This window comes from Ictidomys tridecemlineatus, chromosome 5 (assembly GCF_052094955.1).
Source record: "Ictidomys tridecemlineatus isolate mIctTri1 chromosome 5, mIctTri1.hap1, whole genome shotgun sequence".
Taxonomy (NCBI): domain Eukaryota; kingdom Metazoa; phylum Chordata; class Mammalia; order Rodentia; family Sciuridae; genus Ictidomys; species Ictidomys tridecemlineatus.
This window is the reverse complement of record NC_135481.1, coordinates 12,063,107-12,088,721: the sequence shown is the minus strand read 5'-3', so window position 1 is coordinate 12,088,721 and position 25,615 is coordinate 12,063,107. Positions and strand designations below refer to the sequence as shown.

The 25,615-nt window shown below is 34.3% G+C and overlaps 1 protein-coding gene across 11 annotated transcripts in view; it reads right to left on the bottom strand.

Moving 5' to 3' along the window:
* Myo9a (myosin IXA) overlaps positions 1 to 25,615 on the bottom strand; it is a 293,301-nt gene that overhangs the window by 158,234 nt on the left and 109,452 nt on the right. For all 11 annotated transcript variants that reach the window (XM_021727982.3, XM_040275557.2, XM_078049353.1 and 8 more), the window contains exons 8-10: positions 23,468 to 23,594; positions 7,139 to 7,228; positions 1,428 to 1,544 (exon numbers count right to left, since the gene is read on the bottom strand). In XM_021727982.3, coding sequence (XP_021583657.1) covers positions 1,428 to 1,544; positions 7,139 to 7,228; positions 23,468 to 23,594 — 334 coding nt within the window. The remainder of the gene's footprint in view (positions 1 to 1,427; positions 1,545 to 7,138; positions 7,229 to 23,467; positions 23,595 to 25,615) is intronic.

Here is a 25,615-nt window from a genome sequence, read left to right as displayed (position 1 = left end):
TCAAGTAACTGGGCTGAGGCCGTGGGTTTGATCCTCAGCACCACATAAAAAAGTAAAAAAATAAAATAAAAATTAAATTCTGGGGAAAAAAAAGTTAGGTAACTGAAAAAGAGAAGATATATTTGCAGTATATATCAAGTTGAGTCTCCATAATGTCCACAATAAATAGCTCCTAAAAAGGAGTAACAAAAAGAAAAAAAATAAACATGAGAATAGCACAAAGATATAAAAAAATAATAATACAGAAAATAAACTAGAGAAAACAAAATGAGACATTCAACTTTCTGCCCCCAGTGCTGGGCACTGAAGAGGACTTGATGCATGCAAGGCAGGCATTATTCCTCTGAGCCACATCTCCAGGCAGGAAGGCACTCAACTTTCACCACTGGAAACACTGAAAAAAAGTGGGAAATTCCTCTCTTCATAATCAGATTATGTAAATATTGATAATACCCAATATGGATAAAAGTGTAGGGTAACAGGCATTTTGATATACTGCTGGTAGAAGTACACAATTCTTTTTGAAAAGCAATTTAGCAGTAGCTGCAAAATCTTTAAAATACATATATCCTTAAATACAGCAATTTGACACAGAGGAATGAATCCTAGAGAAAGGTACATAGAGTTAAGTAAAATATTATTTGTTATGTTATTATTTATAATAAAAATTACTTATTTTAATGAGATTTATTTTACACATCATACCATATATTTCAAAATTACTGAAAATAATGAGGTCCAGACATATAATGACATGGAATGAACATAAAGAGACTTTATGTTAAAAAATAGTTTGCAAAAATATAGATAGAATGCTTCTATTTATATTTTAATAAACAATTCTGTATGTGTATGTTTTCGATATGTAAATACACAGGGAAAAAAGATCTGGAAAGACACACAGAACAGTTCCTCTGAAAAGGGTAATAAATAACAGAAGTAAAAACAATACTATATTCTAACATGAATGAGTCAATCCCACAATCCAAAGGCCAAATGTTTTCTCTAACATTCAGATGCTAATTCACAATGGGGGGGGGGGACCCTAGAGAAGAATCACATTACCTTAAATTAGGTAGAGGGAAGTGACTGGAGGAGAGCAGAGGGGAGGTGAGGATAGAAAAGATAGTAGAATGAAACAGACATTATTACTGTATGTATATATATATATATATATATATGACTACATGACTAATATAATTCTGTAACATGTACACTCAGAACATGTACATTATATCCTATCTATGTATAATATATCAAAGTGCATAAATGCATTCTACTGTCATGTATACTAATTAAAACAAATTAAAAAATTAAACAAAAACAATACTATACTACTCTACATAATTCTGTGCTTTAAAATTTCATATATTAACCAGTTTATTAAAACAGTTTTCTAGGGAAAACATAACCCAATATATTTTTACCTTGGTATTTCGCTCCAAATCTTTACTATTCAGAAGTGCATGATTAATTCGAAAAACTATCCAGTCAAACAAAGCACTATACAAAGACTTAGCCATGGAGTTCCTCACAGTCACAGCCTGCAAAACAAGAAAAGGGTTGTGAGTGCAAAATAATAATCTGACTAAGATACTACAACAAAGTATACTCTGCTCTCATTCAGGGGGAAAAAAAACTTACTATATTGAATAAAAGCTAATTTTTCTCTCAATATAAATAGCTTATAATTGAAATTTTCCATATGTACTCATTAATTTAGTCCAACTCAGGGAATCCAGGCTAAAATTACCATAATATAGAAATAAAACTAGGTCACCCACAGTTCAAAAAATTTTTACTGAAAATTAGGGTATATATTTCCCCTAGGAACAAAAGTATAATGGAAAGTTTACAAACAAATGACCTTACCAGAAGAATATTCGAGGCAGAGAAATAAATCTGAGAGCAAAACAGGAATTAATGCCTGTGGAATCCTTCTCACACCGTAAAGCATATACGTACTACCATCACAGTACCATTCACAGTTGTCTTCAGCTCATCATCCACAATAACCTCTAAAAGTATTTCATACCCAGAAATATTAACAACTGCCTACTTCTAGATTTCTCTAGTTTACGGAAATTTCTTCTGTACTATCTTTTTGTAAGATTGAAATTTTTATAAAAACAGAAGTCTATTTTTTTCAAAAAAGGTATGTATCTTATAGAATTGAATCCTGTCCATTAGAAGACTACAAATCCCAATAATTTATGCATATATATTATGTAGGGATTTATTTTGAAAACTGTATATTCAGGTATACATTCAGAAATGTATATTACATCTCTGCTTTTAAGTACAGAAGAAATAGTAATGATTGAGAATTACACTGTTGGGACTGAAGTTGTGTGTGGCTCAGTGGTAGTTAAATTTTATTTAACTTGTCTGGCATGTGTGAGGCCCTGGGTTCGATCGTCAGCACCACAAATAAATAAATAAATAAATAGAATAAAAGATTCATTTACAATAAATAAATACACTATTTTCTGATCCTCATATCTTTATTTATTCTACCTGCATTGACCATGGTTATGACACTTCAATTCTTAGGCTGCAGGATATACATCCATAAATTGGAGATTTACAGATACTATATACAACCTATGAATTAATTTCAATTATTATAAGTGCTGTACTGTATAAATCATTCTGAAATTTGACTTTTTAATTTCATATTATATTTTGGAGATTTTTCAATTCTGATTTATATATTCTAGTTTCTTCTGGAAGGGAAAGGTATCAAATTAACTAGAAATTAAATTTTAAAACTAGAAATTTAAAAAGTAAATGAAAATTCTTTTAACAATTTTGAGAAAAAGAAATGTCATCTTAAAATTCTGCATCTTGAAAAATTATCAAAGAAGAAAACCAAAAAGCAAAATGTATACAGCATAATAGAATAACATGCAATTTTCTCCCATAGGGATAAAAATAATCTTTGAAAGAGAAGGAATCTTGCAAGTTGCCACAACATGAATGAATGTACCTGGAGGACATTATGCAAAGTGAAATACCAAAGAACAAATGCAGAATGATCCCAGTTATATGAGATTACTAAAGTAATCAAACTCATAGAAGCAGAGTACAGAGCAGTGGATACCAGAAACAGGAAAATGAGGGAAACATGGAGATGTGAGTGAAAGGATACAAAGTTACATTTACATAGGACAAGTAAGTCTGAGATCTAACATACAACATGATGACTATAGTTAATAGTACTGTATTGCATATTGGAAGTTTGCTAAGAGAATAGATTGCAGATTCTGTTACAACAAAGAAAAGATAGATATGTGAGAAGACAGCTATGTTAATTTGCCTGACTGTAGTAACAACTTCACTATGTCTATGTACATCAAAACTTTATATTGTATACTTTAAACATACAATAAATATTGAAGCTAATAAAAATGAAAATAATCTGATCAAATTCAATAAAAACTAAAATATTTTAAGATTAAATAAATAAGCATAAAACACAGAATATAAGGATGTGTTATTACAATAAATTTTATGAACACATTTTACCTAAAAAACTTTCAAATTAAAATTAAAACCTTCCCACTTGTTTATAATTATCATTTTTATAAAATACCATCACTATACAGAACCCAGATCCGCTAATATCTATTTATTCCATATCTCTCAATTTTATTGCCTTTTTCTCAATGTAGTCCTACCTATCATAACTTAACCTAAATAAGCACAAATACTACCAAAGCAAGATTTCACTCAGTGATTCCTATCTTACTGAAGAATACCAATATTCTTAGTTATTCAAGCCTGAAACCTGGAATTCATTTTTTTATATCTCCTTTTTCTTTCTGCCTCTATTATTCAAGTCATAACTAAGTCCTCTTGATTTTACCATATTGTTTCTATTGGCATTTTACCATTTCTTGCAGAAATGGTAAAATTTCTCCATACTACTACATACTACTACAGCCTCTGAACTCTGTTCTACATCAACTCTTGCAGAATCTAAAATAGATAAAATAGCCTAAATAGTCCTAAAATAGCCCCCAAAATTCCTTTTCCCTAGAGTCCGTGTTCTGTATAATATCTTCCCTCACTTAAGTATAAATTATAAATATAATGAATTTCTCACCTACATTTAATTTATGTTACATTATGAAGGTGAAAGGATTTTAAAGATATAATTAAGGGCCCAAATCAGCTGATTTTTTTAGTTATTCCAAAGTAATAGGTGGGCCTGGCTTACAAAACAATCTTTTTTTAAAAAAATATATTTTTTTAGTTGTAGGTGGACACAATACCTTTTTATTTTATTTATGTGGTGCATAGGATTGAACCCAGGGCCTCACACATGCGAGACAAGTGCTCTACTGCTGAGCCACAGCCACAGCCCATACAAAACAGTCTTAAAAAGGGACTGGGACCCTGTAACAGAGATTCTCCTGCTGGCAATGAAGGAACAAATTGCCATGTTGTGGATAGAGCCACATGGCAAGAAATAGCCAGCAACTTCTAGTTGCTGGTAACAACGCCTGCCTGACAATCAACAAATCAGTACCTTAGTCCTATAATCACAAGAAACTAAATTCTGTCAATAGTCTAAATTTGGAAGAGAGCCTCAAGCATGAGGTGAGGTCACAGCCCTGATGGACATCTTGATTTCAGCCTAGTGCCTAACTAATCTAAGCCCAGAGTCATGACTCTTGAAAACTGCCAAAATAATAATCTATATTGTATTAAGTTGCTAAGTTTCCTACACAGTTATAGAAAACTAACATTCCCTCCAAATGAATTCTTCAAATTGCCAAAGTGCTCCTTTAAAAAAAAAAAAAAAAAAGTCTTAAGAAAACTTTTTCTTAAAACACTTAACAGTATTTCCATTTTCTTCAAGTAAAATACTAAAACATTTAAGAAATGCTTCCCATTTCAAAATTACTAATGGCTAACACATTTCTGAGCACTGGGTGTTTTCAAATATTTATCAAATGAATAATATACCAAACAAAATAAAATAAAATATATATAAATAAAAATAAAAGGTTTTTTAACTCAGAAGTTTAATTTAAAGGTAAAATATAAAGAAACTTTGTGTAATAAAAAAAAAGTTTACAAAATATAAAAGCACCAAACATTTTATGAAAAAAAAGGCAAAACTCTTAAAGGTTCAGGTTTTTTTACTATTTAGAAAGGAGCTATCAGAGTAGGAAACCGTAAGATATGACATAAGAAGAAATACAGACTCAGAGACATAGTTAAGAGGAACCAAAAAGAAGGACAAATGATCAATGTTAGCCTAAAAAAAAATTCTCCAATGCCGCGTCCGGCTACGGAAGCCGAGTCCGGTGAGGGGCGGCAAGGTTAAGAAATACACAGGACACCAAGGTTCTTCATCCAGGAGGAAGCGTGCGCGCTTTATTGTCAAAGTTTGTTCCCTTATATATCTTTTGTAACAGCTGCGGGAAATCACTCAAAAGTGAGGAGGGAAGAGTAATAACTGCATCCTTGGGTTACCGCCACCGTCCTCTATCAGGAGGCTTCGAACAGGTCAAGATGTTCCCAAAATGGCACATATGTCTGAGGCAGATAAACAGGAAACCGCAAACCTGCGTCACGACCCTCTGAGCTGGCCACTTTGACTTGCAGAACAAGGAACTGGGGGCTGGCCCCAGGGGCCAGGGGCTAGGGAAGGCCTGCTACCAGCACTCCAAGGCCTAAAAACAATTTTTTCACTTGTGTTTTCTTCTCATCTCACTCATATACTATTTTATAGTTTCTCATCACCTTCATAAAACTCCTCTGTATCAATGGATTTTCAATAATTTTCTTATTTATCATTTAGAAATGAAGGGTTCCCCAAAGGTTCATGTGTTAGGACAGAGTCCCCAATTTAGCAATGTTTCAGAGATAGGGCTGCTAGAAAGTGACTGAATAATGAGTGGATCAATCCATTCATAAATTCATAATTTGGTGGCATTATTGGGAGATGGTATAAACTATAAGAGGTAGGGGCTAAGTGGAAGAAGTCACAGGGTTGGGGGTAGGTTCTAAAAGGGTATATTTTGTCTCAAGCTGCTTCTTCTTTCTCGGTGCTTCCAAGGTGCCAAGAGGTAAGCAGCTTTCCCCCACTGGAGGCCCAAACCAATAGAGTAGACCAACCAAAAAAATAAAACCTCTGAAATCATGAGCCAAAATAATTTTTTCTTCCTATAAGTTATTTTTCTCAGGTATTTTGACACAGCAACAAAGAGCTGACTAAAACAATATCCTATACACTTAGCATAGTAATAAACACAAATTTCATCTGGAAAATTATACAGATATTATTTAAAGCCATAAGAGTGAGTGAGATAATGTAGATAAAGAATACAGAGAAGACAAAGGCTGTGTCCTACCTAGTGTACCCACCTTTTTGGAGGTTAAGAAGAAAAAGCAATCAAAAAGAACTACAAATACGGGGCCCACCACAAAAAAGTAACCTAGCAAAGTATAATGTGCTAGAAGGTAACTGGAAAAAATGAGGTCTCAAGAAGGAATAATCGGGCTGGAATAATGTGGCTCAAGCGGTAGCGCGCTCGCCTGGCATGCATGCGGCCCGGGTTCGATCCTCAGCACCACATACCAACAAAGATGTGTCTGCTGAGAACTAAACAATAAATATTAAAAAATTTCTCTCTCTCTCTCTCTCTCTCTCTCTCTCTCTCTTTAAAAAAAAAAGAAGGAATAATCAATGAGATCAAACAAACACTGATAATTTATACTTCTACCTACTATCTGTCTACCTCATATTAATAATATTAAACTTAATGCTGTTTTTTAAAAAAATGTAATCGACGTATTCTTCAAATTCTTTCCTTTTCACAAAAGGATCAAGCTGTGAAAAAATTAATAAAAATTTAGAGAAGTTAAAAAAAATATGAAACTTAAGAATGATGAAAAAATTTTAAAAGAACAGTGAAAAAGATCCTTAGGGAAGAAAATTTAAAGCCCCTACTTAAAATCACATTCAGTTTCTATGTGAATGGAAAATTCATGATCAAATTTCAAGGGCCTAGAAAATGTGTCAGTAAACAGATTTTTTTAACTGTCATTTTAATTTTGTTAAGAGGAAAAACACAAACTCCTAAGAATGTCTAGAATGCTTTGATTTCAATGAAAACCGTACCTCTGCCAACTTGTATGGTAAAATAAGCTTCTCTCCAACTGTCACCGTCTTTCTCGTTACTAATGCTTCAAATAGCATCTCTTCTTTAACCTATACAGCAAAAAAGTAAATTTCAATATATGATATTTATGACAAAGGTTGAATTATTTTATTGAAAAGCCAACAGAGGAAAACAATATTATATTATATGGGATCAGTAAATATACAATAGAGAAAAAAGGAAATCCAAGAAAACTACCAGCAATTTGAACATTGGTCAAAGTAGAATTTAACTTGTCTCACTCACTCCCATTACCCCCACTAAAAACCAAACAAGATAGATGAGATAAACAGGTCTTTTTAAAATTTGCTTTCTGAGCATAACAGAAAATAAGTTTATTATGCAAAATATAGAAAATATAGAATAGTAATAAAAAAATTTTATTTGAAACAATCAATCACAATACCACAACTGGAGACAAGGATGAAAAACAGTACTTCTTGAATTTCAGGAAGGTTCTCAAAAAGCCCTTATTTATGTTTCAGATGTTTATTTTTTATCTATGGATAATAAACTTTAAAATAAAGTTGACACTCCCATTGTTCTCACTCACTTTGTCTCCCAGAGGTAATTACTATCATGAATTTGACATGTATCATTTTGGTTTTTGTTTTTATACTTTTATATGTATTAAATGTATTCATAAACATGATGTTATACTATCAAATAAATTTAACTGTTCTATATGGTAGCATATTGCCATATGTTTTTGAGATACAATTATGTTTAAAATGGGAGGAGGAAGACTCGCCAGGCGCCCAGCCAGATGAAAGGAGGAAGTCTGGCCCACCCCGAGTGCTAGTCCAGAGGAAGCCTATCAACCCTTAAAATCCATCAAAGGGGGTGTGGCTACCAGCACGGTTCTGTGGCTGACCCAGGTACACGGTTTCCAACTCCCCCACCCTTAGCTGCGATAACTCAAAATATTTCCCACAAGCTTTTGGGGGTTGTAGCTATCAACGCAAAACAACAACTGTACAGGCACCTAGTTTCTACCTCAGAGACTAGAATGGGGAAGATACAGGTGGAAGCTCATTTCCTTTCACACTGGCTATACCCACCACCCTGAATACAGAGGCTCAAGCTAGGAATAGATAACGCCACCTACTGGAAGCAAGGAAAACAGTGTTCTGAGAGACTTTTTTTTTTCTCTTTCTCTTTTCTTCTCGCTTCCACAACTTCAGCATATGTGAAACCAAGAACTGTGCATGAACAACCAAATTACCAAAGTAATATAATATAGAGGAATTGCATATACCCCACCTCCCCCTCATTTTTTTTCTTTATTTCTATCTAACTTCCCTTTTCCTTCTCTAATTTCTCTTTTCTTCCTTGTTATTTTTTTTTCTTAATTCCTATTCTCTCTATCCCACTTTCAACCTCCTGACTTTTGCTATCTATATATATGGTAACTATCTAGATAGGAGGTTGAGTCTATACATTCTTCCATAAATTACCAGTCTAGTGGTTAGAGTTCTACAAAGGTGCTAAGTTAGTTTAACCTCATACCCTCATTCCTTTCCCTCTAAGTATAACATCCTTCATCTGAAATTAAGTTTTCTACATGCCAGAAGATATGGTACGCCTTTTATGAAACTAATGAATATATTCTTACGTAATAATTAAAACCAATATCTATACTCTTAGAATCTAACTATAAATGTATTAATAATGAAAACTTGTGCTTAGATAATGTACTGTTTGATATTGGGATCTGTTAACACTGTCTTTCTCCGCAAAAGAGGGATTTTGGAGCTATACAAGAACAATACAAATATATAAGGGGAAAAAAATTAGCACAACAGTTTCACAAAGCTAGAAAGAATCATGAGCAGTATGAAAAGACAAGGAAAGAAAGGAACACAAACAATACAGGTCAATTCAACATTAGATGAGGTGATATCTGCAGCAGATGGAATGTCAGACAAAGAGATCAGGATATACATGCTTCAGATGATCTGGAGTCTCAAGGAAGACATTAGACAGCAAAATCAAGACAATGAAAGATCACTTCAACAATGAATTACATAAACAAACCCAAGAAGCAAAAGATCAACTCTATAGGGAAATTGAGTATATAAAAAACAAATAAACAGAAATCCTGGAAAAGCAGGAAAAAATAAACCAAATTAAAAACTCAAATGAGAGTATTACCAGCAGAGTAGAACACTTAGAAGATAGAACTTCAGACAACGATGACAAAGTTTTTCAACTTGAAAAGCACACAGGCAGCTCAGCAAGAATGTTAAGAAATCATGAGCAGAACATCCAAGAATTATGGGATAACATCAAGAAACCAAACCTAAGAGTTATTGGGATACAAGAGGGTACAGAGTTCCAAACCAAGGGAATGAGCAATCTATTCAATGAAATAATACTAGAAAACTTCCCAGACTTAAAGAATGAAAAACAAATCCAAATACTAGAAGCCTACAGGACACCAAATGTACAAAATCATAAGAGATCCACACCAAGACACATAATAATGAAGATGCCCAACATACAGAATAAGGAGAGAATCTTAAAAGCCACAAGAGAGAGGAAGCAGATTACATTTAGGGGTAAACCGATCAGGATAACTGCTGATCTTTCAACACAGACTCTGAAAGCTAGAAGATCCTGGAACAACATATTTCAAACGCTGAAAGAAAAAGGGTTCCAACCAAGAATCGTGTATCCAGCAAAATTAAGCTTCAGGATGGAAGATGAAATTAAAATCTTCCACGCTGAACAAAAGTTAAAAAAATTTGCAGCTAGAAAATAAGCTCTTCAAAACATCCTTGGCAAAACATTACAGAAAGAGGAAATGAAAAAATAACAATATAAACCAACAGCAGGAGGTAGTACAGTAAAGTAAAAACTAAGCATAGAGGAAAAACAAATCATGTTAAGTATCATACATAACCAAATATGGCTGGAAATACAAACCATATCTCAATAATAACCCTAAATGTTAATGGCTTAAATGCACCAATCAAAAAACATAGGCTAGTAGAATGGATTTAAAAAAATGAACCAACAACATGCTGCCTACAGGAGACTCGTCTGATAGGAAAAGAAATACACAGACTGAAGGCGAATGGTTGGGAAAAATCATATCACTCATACGGACCCCGGAAGCAAGCAGGGGTGTCCATACTTGTATCAAATAAAATAGATTTCAAGCCAAAGTTAATCAAAAGGGATAAACAAGGACACTACATACTGCTCAAGGGAACCATAACACCAACAAGACTTGATGATCATTAATATATACGCCTCAAACAATGGTGCAGCTACGTTCATCAAACAAACTCTTCTCAAGGTCAAGAGTCTAATAGACCACACACAATAATCATGGGAGATTTTAACACACCTCTCTCACCAATGGACGGATCTTCCAAACAAAAGTTAAATAAGGAAACCTAAGAGCTAAATAATACAATTAATAATTTAGACTTAATTGATATATACAGAATATACCACCCAACATCAAGCGGATATACTTTCTTCTCAGCAGCACATGGATCCTTCTCAAAAATAGACCATATATTATGTCACGGGCAAATCTTAGCAATTACAAAGGAGTTGAGATATTACCATGCATTTTATCTGATCATAATGGAATGAAATTGGAAATCAATGATAAAATGAGAAAGGAAAAATCCTACATCACATGGAGATTAAACAATATGCTACTGAATGAACAAAGGGTTACAGAAGACATCAAAGAGGAAATTTAAAAATTCTTAGAAATAAACAAAAACTCAGACACAACATATCGAAATCTCTGGGACACTATGAAAGCAGTACTAAGAGGAAAATTCATTTCATGGAGTTCATTTCTTAAAAGAAAGAAAAGCCAACAAAAAAATGACCTCACACTACACCTCGAAGCCTTAGAAAAAGAAGAACGAATCAGCAGCAAATACAGTAGAAGGCAAGAAATAATTAAAATTGGAACTGAAATCAATGAAATTGAAACAAAACAAACAACTAAAAAAATTGACAAAACTAAAAGTTGGTTCTTTGAAAAGATAAATAAGATTGATAGACCACTAGCCACGCTAACAAAGAGAAGAAGAGAGAGAACCCAAATTACTAGCTTACGGGATGAAAAAGGCAACATCACAACAGACAATTCAGAAATACATACGATAATTAGAAATTATTTTCAAACCCTATACTCTAATAAAATAGAAGACAGTGAAGGCATCGATAAATTCCTTAAGACATATGAACTACCCAGATTGAGTCAGGAAGATATAAACAACCTAAACAGACCAATATCAAGTGAGAAAATAGAAGAAGGCATCAAAAGACTACCAACCAAGAAAAGCCCAGGACCAGATGGATATACAGCAGAGTTTTACAAGAACTTTAAAGAAGAACTAATACCAATACTCCACAATCCATTTCAGGAGATAGAAAAAGAGGGAGAACTTCCAAATTCATTCTATGAGGCCACTATCACCCTGATCCCCAAACCAGATAAAGAAACCTCAAAGAAAGAAAACTACAGACCAATATCCCTAATGAAATTAGATGCAAAAATCCTCAATAAAATTCTGGCAAATCATATACAAAAACATATCAATAAGATCATGCACCATGATCAAGTAGGATTCATCCCAGGGATGCAAGGCTGGTTCAGTATACGAAAATCAATAAACGTTATTCAACATATCAATAGACTTAAGGATAAGAGCCATATGATCATCTCGATACACGCAGAAAAAGCATTCGACAAAGTACAGCATCCCTTTATGTTCAAAACATTAGAAAAACTAGGGATAACAGGAACTTACCTCAACACTGTAAAAGCTATATATGCTAACTCTCAGGCTAGCATCATTCTAAATGGAAAAAAACTGAAGGCATTCCCTCTAAAATCTGGAACAAGACAGGGATGCCCTCTATCACCACTTCTATTCAATATAGTTCTCGAAATACTAGCCAGAGCAATTAGACAGACAAAAGAAATTAAAGGCATTGAGATAGGAAAAGAAGAACTTAAATTATCACTATTTGCGGATGATATGATTTTATACCTAGAAGACCCAAAAGGGTCTACAAAGAAACTGCTAGAGCTAATAAATGAATTCAGCAAAGTGGCACGATATAAAATCAACACGCATAAATCAAAGGCATTCCTGTATATCAGCGACAAATCTTCTGAAATTGAAATGAGAAAAACCACCCCATTCACAATATCCTCAAAAAAAATAAAATACTTGGGAATCAATCTAATTAAAGAGGTGAAAGATTTATACAATGAAACAGGCCCAGCGACCCGCCGGCGTGGTATCACGTCACCCCAACTGGAGTAGAGGCCAAGCAGGGCCGCCACCCGCGCCTGGAACAGGCCCAGCAACCTGCTGGCGTGGCAGTCACGTCTCCCCATTTGGAGTAGGGACCAAGCAGAGCCGCCGCCCGCATCTAGAGCAAGCCCAATGACCTGCTGGCGTGGTAGCCAAGTCACCCCAATTGGAGTAGGGGCAAAGCAGAGCCACCGCCCGAGCCTGCAAGGTAGGCAGACCTGCGACTGGCCAGCGGAACAGGCGCAGCGACCTGCCGGCATGGTAGACACGTCACCCCAATTGGAGTAGGGGCAAAGCAGAGCTGCCACCCGCGCCCGGAACAGGCCCAGCGATCCGCCGGCGGGGTATCATGTCACCCCAACTGGAGTAGGGGCCGAGCAGAGCCGCCGCTCACGCCTGCAAGGTAGGCAGACCTGCGACAGATTGGCGACTCCGGCCCAGCAGCCTACGGCATGGTAGACACATCACCCCAATTAGAGTAGGGGCAGAGCAGAGCTGTCGCACGCGCCCGAAACAGGTCCAGCGACCCGCCAGCGTGGTAGACACGTCACCCCAATTGGAGTAGGGGCAGAGCAGAGCCGCTGCCCGCGCCTGCAAGGTAGGCAGACCTGTGACCAACCGACAGAACAGACCCTGGAGCCCACCACCGTGGTAGACAGATCACCCCAATTGGAGGAGGAGCACAACCGCCGCCCGCCCCTGCAAGGGAGACTTTTCAACTATACAAGAGCAATATAAATATATAGGGGGAAAATTTCAAAAACACAACAGTTTCACCAAGCAGAAAGAAATGCTAGCAGTATGAAAAGACAAGGAAAGAAAGGACCACAAGCAATGCAGGTCAACTCAACTTTAGAAGAGGTAATAGCTGAAGCAGATGGAATGTCAGATAAAGAATTAAGGATATACATGCTTCCGATGATCTGGTGTCTCAAGGAAGACATTAGACAGCAAAATCAGACAATGAAAGATCACTTCGACAATAAATTACATAAACAAATCCAAGAAGCAAAAGATCAACTATACAGGGAGATAGAGGTTATAAAAAACAAATAAACAGAAATGCTAGAAATGCAGGAAGCAATAAACCAACTTAAAAACTCAATTGAGAAAAAAAAAAAAACTCAATTGAGAATACTACCAGCAGAGTTGAACACTTAGAAGATAGAACATCAGACAATGAAGACAAAGTATTTCAACATGAAAAGAACATAGACAGCTCAGCAAGACTTTGAAGAAACCATGAGCAGAACATCCAAGAAATATGGGATAATATAAAGAGACCAAACTTAAAGAGTCATTGGGATACAGGAAGGTATAGAGGTCCAATCCAAAGGAATGAGCAATCTATTCAATGAAATAATACTAGAAAACTTCCCAGACTTGAAGAATGAAACAGAATCCCAAATCCTAGAAGCCTACAGGATGCCGAATGTGCAAAATCATAAGAGATCCACACCTAGACACATTATAATGAAGATGCCCAACATACAGAATAAGGAGAGAATTTTAAAGCTACAAGAGAACGGAAGCAGATTACATTTAGGGGTAAACCGATCAGGATAACAGCTCATCTTTCAACACGGACTCTGAAAGCTAGAAGATCCTGGAATAACATATTTCAAACACTGAAAGAAAATGGGTTCCAACCAAGAATCGTGTATCCAGCGAAATTAAGCTTCAGGATGGAAGATGAAATTAAAACCTTCCATGATAAACAAAAGTTAAAAGAATTTGCAGCTAGATAACCATCTCTACAAAAAAAATCCTCAGCAAAACATTACAGGAAGAGGAAACAGAAAATAACAATGAAAACCAACAGTGGGAGGTAGGACAGTAAAGGGGAGAAAAATAATCAAAGAGGAAAACAAACCATGTTTAGTAACATAAATAAACAAATATGGCTGGAAGAACAACCCATATCTCAATAATAACCCTAAATGTTAATGGCTTAAACTCACCAATTAAGAGACACGGGCTAGTAGAATAAATCACAAAACAAGACCCAACAATATCCTGCCTACAGGAGTCGAATTTGATAGGAAAAGACATACATAGACTGAAGGTGAAAGGTTGGAAAAAATCATATCACTCATATGGACTTCGGAAACAAGCAGGGGTGTCCATACTCATATCAAATAAAATAGATTTTAAGCCAAAGTTAATCAAAAGGGATAAAGAGGGACACTACATACTGCTCAAGGGAAGCATACACCAACAAGACATAACAATCATAAATATATATGCCCCAAACAATGGTGCAGCTATGTTCATCAAGCAAACTCTTCTCAAGTTCAAGAGTCTAATACACCACCATACAATAATCATGGGAGACTTCAACACACCTCTCTCACCACTAGACAGATCTTCCAAACAAAAGTTGAATAAGGAAACTATAGAACTCAATAACACAATTAATAACCTAGACTTAATGGACATATATAGAATATACCACCCAACATCAAGCAGTTGCACTTTTTTCTCAGCAGCACATGGATCCTTCTCAAAAATAAATCATATATTATGTCACAGGGCAACTCTTAGACAATATAAAGGAGTAGAGATAATACCATGCATCTTATCTGATCATAATGGAATGAAACTGAAAATCAATGATAAAAGAAGGAAGGAAAAATCATGCATCACCTGGAGATTGAAAATAGGTTACTGAATGATCAATGGGTTACAGAAGACATCAAGGAGGAAATTAAAAAATTCTTAGAGATAAATGAAAACACAGACACAACATATCGGAATCTATGCGACACATTGAAAGCAGTGCTAAGAGGAAAATTCATTTCCTGGAGTTCATTCCTTTAAAAAAAAATAAAACAAATAAATGATCTCATACTTCATCTCAAAATCCTAGAAAAAGAAGAGAAAAACAAAAGCAAAAGAAGTAGAAGCAAGAAATAATTAAAATCAGAGCTGAAATTAATGAAATCGAAACAAAAGAAACAACTGAAAAAATTGACAAAACTAAAAGTTGGTTCTTTGAAAAAATAAATAAAATCAACAGACACTTAGCCAGGCTAACAAAGAAAAGAAGAGAGAAAACTCAAATTACTAGCATACGGGATGAGAAAGGCAATATCACAACAGACACTTCAGAAATACAGAAGATAATCAGAAATTATTTTGAATCCTTATACTCCAATAAAAGAGAAGATAGTGAAGGCATCGATAAATTTCTTAAGTCATATGATCTGCCCAGATTGAGTCAGGAGGATATACACAACCTAAACAGACCAATATCAATTGAGGAAATAGAAGAAACCATCAAAAGACTACCAACTAAGAAAAGCCCAGGACCGGATGGGTATACAGCAGAGTTTTACAAAATCTTTAAAGAGGAATTAATACCAATACTTTTCAAGCTATTTCAGGAAATAGAAAAAGAGGGAGAACTTCCAAATTCATTCTACGAGGCCAACATGACCCTGATTCCTAAACCAGACAAAGACACTTCAAAGAAAGAAAACTACAGACCAATATCTCTAATGAACATAGATGCAAAAATCCTCAATAAAATTCTGGTGAATCAGATTCAAAAACATATCAAAAAAATTGTGCACCATGATCAAGTAGGATTCATCCCCAGGTTGCAAGGCTGGTTCAGTATACGGAAATCAATTTATGTTATTCACCACCATCAATAGACTTAAAGATAAGAACCATATGATCATCTCAATAGATGCGGAAAAAGCATTCGACAAAGTACAGCATCCCTTTATGTTCAAAACTCTAGAAAAACTAGGGATAACAGGAACATACCTCAACACTGTAAAAGCAATCTATGCTAAGCCTCAGGCTAGCATCATTCTGAATGGAGAAAAATTGAAGGCATTCCCTCTAAAATCTGGAACAAGACAGGGATGCCCTCTCTCACCACTTTTGTTCAACATAGTTCTCGAAACACTGGCCAGAGCAATTAGACAGACGAAAGAAATTAAAGGCATAAAAATAGGAAAAGAAGAACTTAAATTATCACTATTTGCAGATGACATGATTCTATACCTAGCAGACCCAAAAGGGTCTACAAAGAAACTATTAGAGCTAATAAATGAATTCAGCAAAGTGGCAGGATATAAAATCAACACGCATAAATCAAAGGCATTCCTCTATATCACCGACAAATCATCTGAAATGGAAATGAGGACAACCACTCCATTCACAATGCCCTCAAAAAAAAAAAAAAATACTTGGGAATCAACCTAACAAAAGAGGTGAAAGACCTATACAATGAAAACTACAGAACCATAAAGAAAGAAATAGAAGAAGATCTTAGAAGATGGAAAAATATACCCTGTTCATGGATAGGCAGAACTAACATCATCAAAATGGCGATATTACCAAAAGTTCTCTATAGGTTTAATACAATGCCAATCAAAATCCCAACGGCATTTCTTGTAGAAATAGATAAAGCAATCATGAAATTCATATGGAAAAATAAAAGACCCAGAATAGCAAAAACAACTCTAAGCAGGAAGTGTGAATCAGGCGGTATAGCGATACCAGACTTCAAACTATACTACAGAGCAATAGTAACAAAAACAGCATGGTACTGGTACCAAAACAGGCGGGTGGACCAATGGTACAGAATAGAGGACACAGAAACCAATCCACAAAACTACAACTATGTTATATTTGATAAAGGGGCTAAAAGCATGCAATGGAGGAAGTATAGCATCTTTAACAAATGGTGTTGGGAAAACTGGAAATCCATATGCAACAAAATAAAACTGAATCCCCTTCTCTCTCCATGCACAAAAGTTAACTCAAAATGGATCAAGGACCTTGATATCAAATCAGAGACTCTGCGTCTGATAGAAGAAAAAGTTGGCTCCAACCTACATATTGTGGGATCGGGCTCCAAATTCCTTAATAGGACACCCATAGCACAAGAGTTAATAACTAGAATCAACAAATGGGACTTACTCAAACTAAAAAGTTTTTTCTCAGCAAGAGAAACAATAAGAGAGGTAAACAGAGAGCCTACATCATGGGAACAAATCTTTACTACTCACACTTCAGATAGAGACCTAATATCCAGAGTATACAAAGAACTCAAAAAATTAAACAATAAGAAAACAAATAACCCAATCAACAAATGGGCCAAAGAACTGAACAGACACTTCTCAGAGGAGGACATACAATCAATCAACAAGTACATGAAAAAATGCTCACCATCTCTAGCAGTCAGAGAAATGCAAATCAAAACCACCCTAAGATACCATCTCACTCCAGTAAGATTGGCAGCCATTATGAAGTCAACCAACAAGTGCTGGCGAGGATGTGGGGAAAGGGGTACTCTTGTACCTTGCTGGTGGGACTGCCAATTGGGGCGGCCAAAATGAAAAGCAGTATGGAGATTCCTGGGAAAGCTGGGAATGGAACCACCATTTGACCCAGCTATTGCCCTTCTTGGACTATTCCCTGAAGACCTTAAAAGAGCGTACTACAGGGATACTGCCACATCGATGTTCATCAGCACAATTCACAATAGCTAGACTGTGGAACCAATCCCGATGCCCCTCAATAGATGAATGGATTAAAAAAAATGTGGCATTTATACACAATGGAGTACTACGCAGCACTAAAAAATGACAAAATCATGGAATTTGCAGGGAAGTGGATGGCATTAGAGCAGATTATGCTAAGTGAAGCTAGCCAATCCCTAAAAAACAAATGCCAAATGTCTTCTTTGATATAATGAGAGCAACCAAGAACAGAGCAGGGAGGATGAGCAGGAGGAAAAGATTAACATTAAATAGAGTCATGAGGTAGGAGGGAAAGGGAGAGAAAAGGGAAATTGCATGGAAATGGAAGGAGACCCTCATTGTTATACAAAATTACATATAAGAGGTTGTGAGGGGAATGGGAAAAAAATAAGGAGAGAAATGAATTACAGTAGATGGGGTACAGAGAGAAGATGGGAGGGGAGGGGAGGGGGGATAGTAGAGAATAGGAAAGGTAGCAGAATACAAGTTACTATTATGGCATTATGTAAAAATGTGGATTTGTAACCGATGTGATTCTGCAATCTTTGTAATGTTTTGAATAACCAATAAAAAATAAAATAAAATAAAAAATAATAATAATAATTATGTTTATAATTTAGATTAAGCTTATTCACTTAATTGCTATATAGCATACCAATAATACCTGTGTGTAATATGGTCTTCTATTTATTGTAATTATAATCACATTTACACTCCTTTCAATTTTGCACAACTGGAAAATACACTACAATGAATATTCCTGCATATGAATTCAAGAGTTCCTGTAATAAACAAACTTAAAAATAAAATTATCAGTTTATAAGATACTCATTTTCAGCTTTACAGGATATTACCAAACTCCTATATGTAATTTTTACCAATGTGCTCTCTGAACAGTAACACTGAAAGCTTCTATTTCCTCAAACCTTGACTATATTTGGTTTTATCAGGCCTTTAAATGTTATAATACTGAGGATGATAAAATGGTAAAACAAAGATATTTTATAAAAGCATGAATATGTAATGAAAATATTACATTCATAAAAATTTATGGAGACAACATAATATCTAACCATGTCAAGCAAAATAATTTTACATTATAAGGAAATGCTGAGTTATAAAATAATAGAAGCAAGTATTATCCCCACTATCAGCAATTTATGTCAGATTAAAAAAAGATCCTTTCACAGCTATTTAAGTACTGGGGAATGAACCCAGGTGCACTTTACCACTAGGCCACATCCCCAGTCCATTTCATTTTTTAAAATAGGATTTTGTTAAATTGTTGAGGCTGGCCTTGAACCTGAGCAATGAAATTACAGGCATGTACCTATCACTAAACTTGGCCATGAAAGGATAATTTTGAACCATACTGAACAGGAAAGATCTGGCAAATATAACACCAAAAAATATGTATATGCCCTCTTTTAAAGTATCCATTGCTCAATTCTCAAATTTCAAAAACTGCAAATAATTTGAGGCACATTACCCTCACAAAAAACAGTAAAACTAAAAATGCACAATGAAGTTTAAATACAAAGCACCCAACCTAATAGATATATTTAAAATACTTTGAAAAATGCAAAGAATACTGGGTTTCAAAAAATAACAAAACTAAGACAGGTAAGAAGAAAAATATGCGAGAAAAAACCAAAGGTATATTATATGGTACATTTCTACAATTATTCAAAATAAATATTTAAAAATAGGTGGCAGTATATATCAGTGGTAGAGCACAGCTTACAGCATGTAAGAGGCCCAGGATCCCCAACTCCACCACCACCAACAAAAAAACCTATGCTGTAGACTCAAGAAATCTTTTTAAAGAATAAATATTAGTAGAAAATTCAACAAGCTCAATCCCCACTAACAGAAAAAATATAAATTGTATTTTATCAATGAAATCTTAAGAGTTAAAAGAACCTAGAATATATAAATCAGAATTGAAAAATCTCAAAAATATAATATCAAATTAAAAAGTCAAATTTTAGAATTATTTTTTACAGTAGAGCATTTATAATAAAGTCTGAATTTTCACACAAAAGAAAAAATTAAGAGAAACATATGGGTAATAATGAGTGTAATGCATTTCACTATTGTCATGTATTTTAAAAATTTTTTTAAAAAAGAGAAAAACAAAATTCAAAAAGAGGGAAAAAATTCAAATTCATAATTTTAAAATAATAATTTTTAAAAGAGAGAAACAAAATTCAAAAAGAGAAAAAATTTCAAATTAATAAAATATTTATAAGGAAATCAAAAATAATTAATTTTAGATGTCTAACATATGATTTCTTAGAAAAATAAAAATTATTAAAATAATTCACATCAGCTTTGAAAAGTAATAAAAAATTCATTAACATGGAATAAATGGGAAAAGCATCCAATAAAACTCTCATAAGGTTGATCTCTCATACCTTTCAAGAACACACTATTGATCCTTCTTTTAAAAACAGGAAAAAGAATGAAAATGACCTAAGTCATTTTGGTGAATTGGCTTTCTGCTGGCACTAAAGCCTGACAGAGATAATACATAGATCTATACACATGCACAACCACAGAAAACACATTAATCTTATTTTATTTGGTAAACATCCTAAAGAAAATATTAATAAATTATTGATATTTGAATCAGCTACCTCTAAAATTTCCTAAATATTTTGTTATACACATATGACTTTCAAAATTTTTACGTTATCAATACAAACCCAACACCAGTAGATTCACTATTCAATGTACAATATTTCATGTTTATCTAACTGAAAAACTGTATGTAAATTAAAATCCCATTCTTTATATTATTTGAGCAGATGTTAAAATATACTCAGGATACAAAATCTGATAAAAACTGAACAGCTTTTGGTAATGATGATGGTTCTAAAAAAACAAAAAACATCCTCCATAATTATAATAAATCTACTGGAGAGTTTTCACATTTCACTTAATCTCACCAGCAAAATCTATCCAAATAGGCTTTAGTATACAAAAGAATAAAAATATTCATTGCTGCATGAGATAACAAATTTAAAAACTAGAAAAAGTAAAATTAAATCACTACCTTTAAACTATTCTTCAAAATTACCTATGTTTATCACTGAACTGAATCACTTTAGGAAAATGGGAAATTATATTAAATTTTAACTAAGGAGCTTAAATTTTAAGTTAAGCCAGTTCACCAAAGCTTTAAGGCTTCAATTATTATCAATCTTAAACAACTAGTGGCCAACAATTTTTAAAATAATTTCTAAGACCTAATTACAGGCAGTATATCATGGTAGACAAATTTGAAGCTATTTTCTTTCTATTTAATACTAACCTTCAGTCCTAGAACCAGTCCAAAGTACACAAAAGAATAAATTTAAGTAGTTTGGATTAAGTAATTTGGTTAAAAGTAAGATCTGCTATCAAATCACATCTTTGATACTGGTAATTCCAATTCTCAGAATTTGATTTCTCCTTTTTCTTTGAAGTTGCCTGGACTATCTTATCATTGTCTCACCAGAAAAGGAATAATTCACTAGGTCTAGAAGCTCTGATACTTGCTGAAGGCCTGGATATAAATAACACCAACCAGTCATTTTGTCCAGTATTATAACACCACCAAATGCTTGACCAAAATATCACCTGTGCCTGATTGAAATATTCTTTGTTCTCTGACCTTCAGACCTTCAAAATTATAATCTTATAGCACCACAGTCTATCTCCCCATAAAAATTCTTTCCAATGAGTGAGTCTAGTTCCAATTTAAGATACTCCCTTTGCCTACCCCTTTCTCCAGGATGTCATTTCATTATAACTAAAAGCAATGCCCAGTCATGTGTCGTGCTGTGCTTACATAAATAGGAAAAAGGCCACGGTTCTTCAAGAGCACTGCAGCCTTCTAACGGACACAACTAGAAAACAATTAACTTTATACTACAAAACCCAAACTATACCAACTAGAAGGAGATGTTCTATGCATAGAGAGTTGGTTTAGACTACTTAATAAGTTTACTCTCAATGAAGTAGCAAATGAACCAAGATTAGAAAATATTAATATTTCAACTTCTAAAAGGCACACAGTAAGCTATAATTTCTAACTGCCAAAAACTGGAAATAAAGAAGACTTCCTCCAATAGTGAATGGATAAACATACTGCAGTATACCCACACATACAATGGAATATTACCCAGAGGTAAAAAGAAATGAACTATCAAGCCACAAAAAAAAAATGGATAAATCTTAAAACACCTATTACTAAATAAAATAAATCATTCTGAAAACCTACATGCTCTATCATCCCAATTACACTGCAATTACATTATATTACATTCTGTTAAGAACAAATTTATACCACCAGGAAAATGATAAGAAGTTGTTACCAACTTAGAGAGAAGAGTTGAATAGGTCAAGTACAGAGAAATTTTTAGACCTGTAAAACTATTCTGTATAACATTATAATGGGGATACCTGGCTTCATGTCCTTGTCAAACCCATTCAGCACAGAGTAATGTATGTAAATTTCTTTAATTATCAAGACATTAGGAAATTCCAGGAAAGACCATGACAAGAGTCTTTACTAACTGTATGACAAATATAAGAAAAAAATCTCAAGAAAGAAGATAGGAAAAGATGACAATCTAAGCAACTTTAGAAACTAGTGGAATCTCTAGGACTAAAGACAAAAAGAACTGTCCATAGGCACTATACTCAATATGAAAAAGTTATTTTCCACAAATAACTACTACAAAAGAACATTGTTAACTGCACATTTATGGATGGCAGAGGGTGTAAAAAGGTTTCTCATTGTTTGAGGAGAAGTTAATAGATATGCAAGGTGAGAGACTAAATGATTCATGTAGGAATGGATTTTTAGAAACTTCAGTATGAAGTCATGCTTAGCTTTATATAGATGCAGATGATTACATATAGAAATATTTATAGATATGTGTATATACACAAGTTAGAATATACATATATTTTTCCTTGATCTGTCAGATTAGAGGGTCTGTTAGAAACAACATTCCATCTTATAGGGTGAATCTGAAAGATCAGTAGAAGATGAGAACATTCAAATTATATTCAACCCATTAAGAAAAAAGCAGTTATCTTTACTCACCTACCCCAAAACCCCATTTTTAAGTAAAATAATCTAACAAAAATCTTCACTATGAGAAGAAAAATCTCAGATTTGGGAAAAGCAAAATAAACGTAAATTTTTCCACAATATTATAAAGTCTAGAGTAGAAATATTCATCCTATCTAACAAACTGAGTAATTATAAATGTGTGCAGCAAGTAGAGGCAGAGGAGAAACCACAACTGTCTATAAATTCTGGCACACTCAATAGTAAAGTAAGGCAGATGTCAGGAGGAACTCCATCTTTTAGAAACACTATTAAAAAAGAATATCTAATAAAATCATTAATAAAAAGCATTAATCCACATATATCTATAAAATAGTTACACAAAAAAGAATTTTACATTCTAGTTAAAATGTCATCACTCACTTCTAGTAATTCTGATACAACAGGCAGAACTTCAGGATTACAGATATCAATGGAGTCATCCCGGTATGTCTTCTTTTTATAGCAGATATTACCCAAATGTAGTATTGCTGAGAGGAGAGAGAATATCCTGTGAAAATAAAAGCACAACTTACAAATTGAAAATGTGCATTCTCAAAGCTTGTTTCATTCTAAAATTCTTGCTAAGCAAAATACCAGTACAAATAGTTTTCAGAAAAACAAGAAACATGAGAATAACTACAAATAAATCAAAAGTCACTGTTTACTGCAAAGTGCTATACATGACCTTAGTTCCAGTATTATACCACTTGTTATGTAGTTGTTTCAAGAGATATCTTTTTTTTTTAACATTTGAAACAGATGGGATATAATTTCTCATTTTTCTGAGTGTACAGGTTGCAGAATCACATTGGTCATGCAGTCACATATGTACACACAGTAATAATAATGTCTATTTCATTCTACTATCCTTCCTTTCCCCCCATCCCTTCCCCTCCCCTCACTTCTCTCTACCCAATCTAAGGTGACACTATTCTTTTTTTTTTCCTTACATCTTCATACATGTATTTTGTATAATGATGAGGGTCTCCTTCCACCTTCCATGCAATTCTCCTTTTCGCTCCCTTTCCCTCCAACCTCTCTTCCCTATCTAGAGGTAATCTCTTCCCATGCTCCTCCTCCCTACCCCATTTTGTGTGACCCCCCTTATATCAGAGAAGACATATGGCATTTGCTTTTCTGAGACTGGTTAACTTCACTTAGCATAATCTGCTCTAATGCCATCCATTTCCCTCCAAATGCCATAATCTTGTTATTTTTTGGTGCTGAGTAATATTCCATTGTGTATATATGACACATTTTTTTTATCCATTCATCCATTGAAGGGCATCTAGGTTGGCTCCACAGTCTAGCTATTGTTAATTGTGCTGCTATAAATATTGATGTAGCTGTATCCCTGCAGTATGCTGTTTTTAGGTCTTCTGGGTATGGACCGAGAAAAGGAATAGCTGGGTCAAATGGTGGTTCCATTCCCAGCTTTTCAAGGAATCTCCATACTGCTTTCCAAATTGGCTGTACCAATTTGCAGTCCCACCAGCAATGTATGAATGTACCTCCCCCCACCCCCCCGCATCCTCGCCAGCAGTTGTTGTTGTTTGGCTTCATAATGGGTGCCATTCTTACTGGAGTGAGATGGTATTTTAGAGTAGTTATAATTTGCATTTCTGATTGCTAGAGATGATGAGCATTTTTTTGTGTACTTGTTGATTGTATATCATCTTCTGAGAAGTTTCTGTTCAGGTCCTTGGCCCATTTGTTGACTGGGTTACTTGGGTTTTTTTGGTGTTTAGCTTTTTGAGTTCTTTGTATACCCTAAAGATTAGAGCTCTATCTGATGTATAAGGGGTAAAAATTTGTTCCCAGGATGTAGGCTCACTATTCACCTCACATATTGTTTCTCTCAAGAGATTTCTTGCCTGAAATTGTTGTAGTATTTTAACAACTCCATGTGTTTACAAATACTATTGTTTCTATCTGGAATACATTTTCCCCATACTATTTTAGAAACACTGAAACAAAATCTGTGAAGGAAAGGCATCAAAATTTGCATTTTTATCAGTTATCTGTGGCTATTTTTTTAATGATTAATCATGTTTTAAAATGCTTTTTCTTTGTTAATTATGAGGCCAGAGTGGTATATTATCTAATAATTAGATCCCTTTGTGAAATACTCTAAACTGGATCCTCTCTCATGTACCTAGTTCCTATTATCAGTGGAACATATTCCTCCAGGAAATAATCAATTCATCTACCTTTGCACTATATCCCATTGACTCCAGTTAACTCTCTCTCACCTAAACTAGAAGAACTTTCTATCAAAATACTCTCATTTTTTATCTTTCTCTTATTTTAAACAAACTGCTGAGATTCAACATGTTCTTCTCTTCAAAGTAAGCTTAGTAAAATATTAAATCACTTGTTTTCACCTTGTTACTCCTACTTAGTACCACATTTGGCATCTTCTACCCCCTAATATATCTCAGAGGTTACCAAGGACTTCCACATAGCTAGGAAGAGATATGACATTATCTGACATTTCAGAGGCATTTAACACAGCTAATCACTTCATTT